This window comes from Etheostoma cragini, chromosome 1, assembly GCF_013103735.1.
Source record: "Etheostoma cragini isolate CJK2018 chromosome 1, CSU_Ecrag_1.0, whole genome shotgun sequence".
Taxonomy (NCBI): domain Eukaryota; kingdom Metazoa; phylum Chordata; class Actinopteri; order Perciformes; family Percidae; genus Etheostoma; species Etheostoma cragini.
The window spans coordinates 11824606-11833956 of NC_048407.1; the positions used below are offsets into that span (position 1 = coordinate 11824606).

Genomic DNA, 9351 nt, shown 5'->3' on the forward strand with positions numbered 1-9351 from the left:
CATTAGTCAATTTTGAATACATTTTGACTTCCCCAGCCTGTCTGAGGCACTCAGCCACAATGCCCATTTGTTCCCACTTAACACATAACTCTTTAACTCTTGTGTTGTCTTTTCGTCAAAATTTAAAATCACCACTTTTATCGATGTTTTTAACTTTTTTCTTACATTTGTCCCTTTTTCCAACACTTTTGATGCTTTTTTCAATGTTCAACACTACGTAACACTAACTTAACTTTAGCATACAGTTATTTTTGGAATTTATGGTCAATAAACCTCATTTACAGGAAATTATACCTAATGTTTGAGTTAGAAAAGCAGAAATTAGGAGTTATTTAGGCCAAAATTAAATGAATGGATGTTGATGGATAATCACAGACTGGAATATGTCAACTTTTACTCAAAACTATTTCAAAACCACTTCAATTTCTTTTCAAATGCTATAAAATTGAATAAGACACCCCAAAAGGTACTTGCCAAAGAGCGTCGTGTGGATAAATCCTGTTATTTAGGGTAGTTAAAAAGAACACTGATACAGGAAAACGGGTCAGTTTGACCCGAGGACAATATGAGGGTTAAAGGAATAGTGAGACATTTTGGGGAATACACTTGTTGGCTTTCTTACTGAGAGTCAAATGAGAAGATTGTTCATCATGTTTGCACGTTAAATGGCTATGAAGTAGAGCCAGCAGACTGCTTAGCTTAGCATAAAGACTGGAAATAAGGGGAAACAGGGGGAAACTTTTCTGTCCAAAAGGTAACAGAATTCCACTACCAGAAGCTCTAAAGCTCACTAATTAACGCTGTATTTTGGATGTGTAATCAATACAAAGAGTAAAAACAACAAATTGTGGGTTATAAAGGGGGGTATGTTTGCAAGAATAATTTTTGTCCAGGTGCAATAACTTCCTTTTACAATTTAGCCTTTACATAGTTTTTGTTATTAAGCAAACAAGATATAACATGTTGATCATAGAGCTTAGAAGGTTCTAGCAGGCAGATATACTGAAACTTTTTGATGGAACCAGGCAAGCTGTTTAAGCTAACGCTAAGCTAACGTTAAGCTAATGCTAAGCTAACTGGTTGCTGGTGCTCATGTCAAGTGTCAACCCTTTCTGTCGAATTATTCCTCGGGACACAAAAATATATTTCAATTAAAAAAAAGGCTTGAACAGCTGGGCACTGTAGTGTTTTACAGCTTTTAAATATTGGATTTTACACTGACTATTTTTAATGGCGTTTCTCTACACTACATTTTAATGTTCTAGTGAGTATGCACAATACCTGTACAGTGCATATGGTGTTGATTCATAATAAATTACAGTGCAAATGTTCATCGTAATGGAAGAACATGTGAGAAAATACCAATATGTTGCTCGTTTATGTGTTTGGGGACCACTATGAGTCTGTTTTTGACATGTCACAAAGGTGGCAATGATAGAATGGTGGCTGAATTGTAGCTGCCTTGGTTTCAAGGTCCTTGTAATGTGAATGCATGCTCACTGTCACACGTTAATATAATGGAGCAGTTGTTAATGCTTTCAGTAACACCTGTTGTTTTCCTGCTCAAAATGTCTGCTGTCAAGAAGGCCGAAGGAGCTCTATGGCACAGAGCAATATAAGCTAAATCAGGCTTTGGCAACACAGACAATACTTGTTAGTGAGATCCATTCATTGTTAGTTTTAGGTCTTTTGGAATTTGGTGACAAAAAATAATATTCTTTTTTTTTTTATATGTTCACATTAAAAGGGGGGATCGATGCAACATCTCTTCTAGCCAAACTCAACTTGTTAACACTGCATTTATATGTCAGACAATTTTTGTGAGACAAATGATGCCAAGAGGAGTTATTACTATTAGCTCAGTAACTCCAGACTAAGAATATCTGTCTAAAGACAAGAACACAAATTTTCCTGCATGAATAATGTTTATTCTTTTTGAACAAACGACACTCTGATGTTCACAATAATTTATTGACACTGTACAGTACATTACTTATTAGGGCATTATAATCTTACGAGTTTTTTTAACATTTTGTTTCTTTCACATTTAGAAACTATCATACGTTGACATCTGCTGTGAGAGCAATTAAACACCACAGCTTATTTAATGTAAATGTAGCTCTCTAGCTATAATGACAGAAACCTGGAGTAAGATAGTATTTTTTCAGTTTATGGCAGTATGAGTAACAGTTACTATAGTTTTCTACTGTTGTGGATGGATGTCCTCAGGCTGGGCCACTACAGAGCCATGTGAAACCCCAACAGTGGAGCAGAAGCATTTCCGCACACTGAGTGTCAAAGCATCCTAGTTTGTGCAGAAAGGATTCTGTTAGACTGATGGGGGGCAGGCAGGCGGCCAGACTGTGGATCTTTCTAGCAGATGCCCGCCTTCTTTTACTTGGTGAGGCTCTTTACATACTCCAGCTCCTCCACTGGTTTCCATTGCTGATTGATGGTGATGAGCTGCAGCAAAATGTCAGAAATAAAAATGGAGGCTTTGCTGGATCTGTTTACGAGTGTTATATCCCCTTAAAGTGACTTGTAACACGAGTAGCATGCACCAACATGTGTGGCTACATAAACAACAGTAATCTGATGTTGCAATAGCAGGTTGATACTAATTTGATGACATTGCTTCCTCAGTGACTCAGCTCATTGTGTCTGCATGCTGGAAGATTCTTTTTTATTTCAGCCAATAAGTATACAAGGGCTTGTTAAACACCATACAATTATAACAATCCAAATTTTATAAAAATGTGAGGAATATTAGGGATTACCTTTTGGGGTTTGGATGGGTTAAGTCTCTCCCATGGTTCTGGGTTTCTGGTCTTATTCAAGCTAAAAACAGGGAATGAAATCGTTGCCTCATCATTAAGCATTTTTTACATCCCAGAAACTGATTAGAAGTCCAAATAAAGCAGGAAAATGGGGAAATTAATTATGTCTAATTCAAACCACATATACTCATAAACCACACTATATTTTAAGAATAAATACAGTGGAATATAGTTTTATCAAAATTAGAAAAAAGTACAATAACACTCACATAACATCAGGTTTGGTTAATAGAAAGTAGGTAGCAGCAGAGGTGGCTCCTGTTGCCGCAAAAGCCATGAACCCTATCAGAGGGATCAACTGAAATACAAAAAATGTGCATCATAATATTAAAATGCATGTAATATTTCTAAATGGGCTACAAATCCAATATCCAGAAAAAGAATCCTTAACATGGAAAAATGTAGACAGCTCACCTCCTTTTTCTTTCTCAACATTTGGAAAAATCCCACCATTTTGGAAATTTCTCAAATACCTAAAAGAGAAATTGATCATATTTCCACTTAATGATGCGGATAGTCAGTTCACTTAATTAAAGTCCATAAGTCATAGAGGCAGCTGTGTGGAAGGTCTCACCTGTTGTTGCCGAGAAGTCCTTGATGTCTCTTAGCACAGCATCCTGTGAGCCGGGCTGATGTAGGCTGAATGACGTGAGATAGGACGAGGTGAAAGGCACGTAGACAGACACAGCTTCCTGCACTGAAATGCTACAGTGGCGTCCAATCCATTACATATCTAATTCGCTGAAGATCAATGCATTTTCTGGGTGTGCAGTACCCTCTTGTGGTCACATTTGAAAACTGAAAGTCAATGGCTCAGTAGGTGGTTTGGAGTGCAGATCACAAACATTAAGACATTTGAAATGCTTGTCAGTGACAAAAACAAAAGAAAATACCAAATAGCAAAAGTCAAGTTTTACTTATTTTATTTTCAAACCATTTCTTCTGTAATACATTGTATCAATGCAGAGAACATGGTCATATGTGATTTGTCATCTGGGAGGTTTTTGATATGTTTGGATCTGCTGAGCAGTGAGAGAGGGTCTCATTTTGCTGAGGGCCCGAAGGAAGTATGTGTGTTTGATTATCGAAGCCTCCATGTTCTCCTCTTGTAGCGCCAACAGAGCAGCCTGGAAAAAAGAAAAAGACTTTTGCGGCATGCTTACGTACAGTGCTTTCCGTTTGTCTATGTCAACATTTGGTACCAGGATTTTATTTTGTATTTCAGAAAGAAAGGTCTTCACATTACCTCTTTACACAGATTTTCTAAGTCAGCTCCAGAGTAAAACTCTGTCTTTGCGGCCAGCTCCTCCAAACACACATCAGCACCCACGGGCATCGAGTCTGTACGCAACTTCAGGATGCAAAGACGGGCCTAGATACACGGATGTACAAGCTTAGCTGAAGGTTAGTTAATTAAAGATACACTGATACAAAAAGGCACGGTTATCATCTTATAAATCACTTCCGGAAATGTTCTTACAAGATTGCTTTAGCATATAACTTTTTATTCCCTTGAGACAAATGGCTTACTTGCTGGTCAGGGGGTGGGACATAGATGATGTGGTCCAGCCGGCCAGGTCTGAGGAGGGCATTGTCTAAGCAGTCAGGTCTGTTAGTGGCGGCTACAACCATCACATCTTTGTTGCACACTTCCTGGCAGTCCAACTGTCAAAGAGCAGAAAACAGTTTTTGGCATAAAGTGTTGACTAAATCATCTCATACTAATCACATGATGTGTTACATTGAGTAATGCAGGGAGGAGTGACAGACCTTTTCCTGCTTGTGATTCTCCTCCACTCCCTCTGCCTGGAGGATCTTCTCTGTTCCTCTCCTCTCCAGCGTCTTCAGGCCAATTCCATCCATCTCATTGAGCAGCACAGACAGGAGGCGTGTCTGTACGCTGTTCGGTGTCTGACTATTTGACCGCGAGCCAATCAGAGAGTCAATCTCATCAAGGAACAGGATACAGGGAGCACAGGCCCGGGCCTGGCGAAACAGCTGCATGTGGACAGACAGGTGCAGGTGTTAATGGATGAAACAGGAGGACTCAAACACAGCACCCATTTCCCAGTTGTTATTATAGACTGTAAAAAAAGAAAGTACCTGCGCTAAAGCCTTCTCGGAGTCTCCGACATAGGGAGAGTAGAGGTCAGCACCACTGACAGATAGGAAGGCACAGTGAGATGAGCTGGCCGCGGCCTTGACAAGCGTCGTCTTTGCACATCCTGGGGGCCCGTAGAGCAGCACGCCCCGGGGCCGACACAGACCCAGACGGACAAACGCCTCGGGGTATAACATCGGCCACTCAATGCTCTTGGATGTTTAGATACAAAAAAGGGCAGATTGTAGATTGATTGAGTACTTAATTCCAGATTGACATGCTCAGATGACATGTGTATGTATTTTATGTAGTATAATTCAAGCACCGCCGCTCGTTTACCTGTCTGAGTTTGAGTTTGACCTCCTCCAGGCCTCCGATCTGTTCCCATGACATTGAAGCGAGCTCCGTCCTGCCCAGGCTGCTCCGCAGGCAGGACGGACGCACCGCCTTCAGGGCCTCCTGGAAGTGCTTCATCCCTAACACCTGCTCTCCTAAACTCTGCACACAGCAGTAATAAGAACGCAAGAAACAAAACATTCCTAAATCTTCAACCGTGCATGGAATCAGTTTTTACACTCAAAGTTCAGCTCTATTCAATTTACTTTATTTTATCAGGATAATCCAACCAGTATTAATACAAACTTCCAAGGAGTCCTGGGTACATTTTAGGTTTAATAGGTACACATGTCCATATATGCAATGTAGCATGAATGCAAGTGCATCTTTTTTTTCCCCCATTCTGTTTTTTCAAAATGAATGCCTGGTCAACCTATACAGCACATCACACAGCCAAAACAGTTGTTTTGACTGTGCCACAACTTAGACACTAATTTCAATATGCATACACACATGTTGGGTCGCTAAATAACCACCATAATACTCTTACAATAACTAATGTTATTGGCTGTACAGCTATAAATCCTGTACAGTAATCCTGTTCTGCTCCACATATAAAAACAAATATGAGTGAAGCATAGGCCTGTAATTGTTATATAATGGTCCATTTTTTGACATATTCGCCGTTTCTTAGTTTAAACGCAATGACTTGCTAAAATTAGCAAAGATCTTAAGGCATGTGACTGGTTGTTGTTGACTTTGTTTAGATATGCCAAATTGTTCATTCATAAATAATAAATATATATATATATATATATATATATATATATATATATATATAATATAATATAATATAAGTGAGTATTGCTCTGAAGGGAGCTGCAATGTTTCCCTAGAATTTATAAACCATTAGTATCTTGTTTCTATGTGATAAACTGTTTGATTGCTTACCTTTGAGTTTTCCCGTATAGCTTGCATGGCAGCCTCTCTGCACAGGGCACTGAGATCTGCCCCTACGTAGCCTGTGGTTCTCTGTGCAAGCTCTGCCATGTCCACACTGGGACCCACCGGCATCCTCGCACACAGAACAGACAAGATGGCTTTTCTCTGCTGCACGGTGGGAGCGCCAATAAAAACCTGAAGGAAAGAAGGTAAAAACTCAGAGCCTTATAGATGCATTTACATTTAGTATTACGGTTTTCATAATGCTTGTCTATTGTCTGCCGCACTTCTCTGTCAAATCTTCCAGGCCTGCGCAGTGCTGGGTCTAAGCTGTCCGGCCGGTTGGTGGCTCCGACGATGAGGAAGCGATCTGACGGATTCATCCCGTCCATAAGTGTGAGGAGCTGAGCAACCAGGCGGTTCTCTGGCGCCGACGAGCCGGTTCTCTTCGGACACAGAGAGTCTAATTCATCTAAGAACAGCACACAGGGACCCTCTTCAGCTGCAGATCGAGCCCGCTCAAACACAGCACGCAACTTCTCCTCACTCTCACCCGGCCGTGAGCCCACCACCTGAAATAATCAATCACAATATAACATTAATAATTAGAAGTAATTAATTTTAAGCTATCTCAATCTATCTGGCACAACTCCTTGAAGCCTATAATGGTAATAAACATAAGGCGCGTTATTATTAAAAGAACATGCCTTCTTAGTAGTTTTAGAACACTTGAAAATGTGAAGGGGAACTGACTTCCTGACAGCCATAAATGGTCAAATCCTCTTATAAAACCTTGGTTTTAGCCTTTAATATCTGTGGTTTTGCCACAGGATAATTTTGGCCAATTTTGCCAAAAAGGGGGAAGGTTTTATATCAATATCGGATTCAGACATCAGAATACAAATTGGCTTTACAGAAAACAATTACACATTCAAATATAATAGTTATTATTATTTTGACTTTTGTACCTCTGGACCTCTAACCACCACCAGGCTGGCTCCCACCTCCCCCACCACACTGCGGACTAGCAGGGTCTTGCCCACACCTGGCGGCCCCACCAGGAGCACACCTCTGGGACATGACACACCCAGAGAGCTTAGGGTGCCTGGATAGAGCAGGGGCAGCTGCAGTGTTTCTCTCAGGGAGGCGCTCACCTACCACACGGTACAAATCTAAATTAGGTGTCACACAGTGGAAATACACACTCTGGATGAATAGCAATAATGTCATTACAGTGAACATGTGCTGACCTCCTCCAGTCCCCCAAGTGGGACCGTGTGCTGGTCCTGCAGCTGACTCATGTAATGTCGGACTGTCTGGATGCCAGCTATCTCCACCCCAGTTTTTGAGGTGATGAATCCAGCATTGGCAGAATCCAAATTGATGCTTTCAATAATAACATATTTAATCTCCGTATCAAAATCCTCCAGGTTTATCACATTCTTCTTGTGGACATACACACCTTTAAGCATGTCCTTCAATAGCTCATGAACAAGTCGAGGAGGTGTGTGTTTTTTAAAATCAACACTCTGGACCACCACAGTTATCTTTACAGCTTTCAGTTTGGGACAGGGCAAAGGTGTCAGCTGGCCAGGGTCCAAGCTGAGATGTGAGGGTGGGTGAGAGATCAGGCTGGGAGAGGAACATTTCAGGTCCATCTGAAGGAAACCTTCCGCCAGGTCAGGCCGAGGCCAGGCGGTGCACAGACAGCTCCCCCCGGGAACAGACACCAACAGAGGGGAGCCCAGACTCAGACCAAGCGCGGACATCAAGCCTGCACCCAGCCTGCATCTCTGAGAGCCCCGGTCTGATGGATCCACTGACAGCAGCCTCAGAGACATTCCTGTCCATCAGCTAACAGCGACAGACAAGTGAAGGCAGCAAATAGCGATACAACGGGGCTAAGCTAACGTTACCTACTGTAGCTGCAGTGTAAACTTTAGCTAGCTAGGCTTACGTGTATGCTACTAGAGTTACTACTTACAATTACTATTTTTTTTTTAACACAAACAGTGAGACAGTTACATACCGGACAATGGGTGAAACTAGTGAATGGGGGCCAAAACGTGGGTTTGGCTGGCCGAGCACTTGTTTACAAGATCCATGCGGCGTTAAAGAAAGATGGCCAACCAAAACGTTTTCCTGTGCTAGATGGTTTACAGTCTCTCACTCAAACGCAAATTATGTAGTTTGTTGCGCATACTCCGATTTAGCTAAATAGTTTAAGACAAAACTGTCATACTGAAATTTGTGAAATCCATAAAATAATAAACTTTTCTCATTACAAACAATAACAGGAGATGGGAATCCTTTCACAAACTTTTTAGCTATCTATGATTGTTTGACTGCTTACGTTTGCTCAAAACGCCATTAAACTGACAGCCTTGTTGTGTTTGATTGCTAGCTTTTAGCCAACAGTGAACAAGGTCCATTTTTACTGTGTTGACATTACAGAAGTCTCTCGTTAGCATCTTGTATGCTATTGTCGCCAAGCGACGCATGCGCAACTCAAATCTGCATTCGCCTCACATTGGGCAGTGACACCTGTCTGTGGACGAGACGTGTTGAACTGTTAAAGCGGGTTTCTGCTTCTCAAATGTATTATGAATTTACACCGAAATAAATCATATCTGGTATTATCTTAAAAGTTATAGGATATGATCTGTTCCGTAACACCGTTACTATACTTTTCTCAAGTTGTAATTGGTTTAAAAAAAAAAATCTTTTTACATTATATTTATTGTCTATATGTGACAATATACAACTTAATTCTGCAAGTCCAGAATGTGGAATTATTTTTAGTGAAATAAATATAATTCACCACATTAAACTGCACAGCCTAATAAGAACAACATGAGTATGGTAAATTGAAATAATTAAATAATCCACAATTTTTAATTAATAGCCTACAGTAGTTAAACATTTTATTCAAGTTGACAATTTGGAAAACTTGAATTATTTTGTAGCTTTGATAAAATATTTCGTCTGTTTGGTTTTATAACTTCCTCTACTACTTAAAGAAATAGAAATAAATACTAAATAATAAAATGAATTATCAATTAAATAATAAATACATGCATGCCAAAAGGTGAATGATCCCCGCTAGTATAATAATAATAATAATAATAATAATAA

General features: G+C 40.3%; 2 protein-coding genes across 2 annotated transcripts; both read right to left on the minus strand.

Moving 5' to 3' along the window:
• Nucleotides 1-1952: 1952 nt before the first annotated feature.
• c1h15orf48 (chromosome 1 C15orf48 homolog) lies at nt 1953-3548 on the minus strand. The gene is made up of 5 exons (XM_034868513.1): nt 3412-3548; nt 3252-3310; nt 3047-3135; nt 2778-2838; nt 1953-2463 (listed from the first exon to the last, which is right to left on the minus strand). Exons 2-5 carry the CDS (start codon nt 3288-3290, stop codon nt 2395-2397), a joined length of 258 nt encoding a protein of 85 aa, XP_034724404.1. The 5' UTR covers nt 3291-3310; nt 3412-3548; the 3' UTR covers nt 1953-2394.
• Nucleotides 3549-3743: 195 nt separating this feature from the next.
• spata5l1 (spermatogenesis associated 5-like 1) lies at nt 3744-8365 on the minus strand. The gene is made up of 11 exons (XM_034868438.1): nt 8246-8365; nt 7467-8082; nt 7185-7370; nt 6504-6788; nt 6226-6411; nt 5278-5436; nt 4941-5150; nt 4608-4835; nt 4368-4502; nt 4084-4209; nt 3744-3964 (listed from the first exon to the last, which is right to left on the minus strand). The coding sequence occupies exons 2-11, from the start codon at nt 8055-8057 to the stop codon at nt 3827-3829; spliced, it is 2244 nt and encodes a 747-aa protein (XP_034724329.1). The 5' UTR covers nt 8058-8082; nt 8246-8365; the 3' UTR covers nt 3744-3826.
• Between the last annotated feature and the right edge of the window lie 986 nt (nt 8366-9351).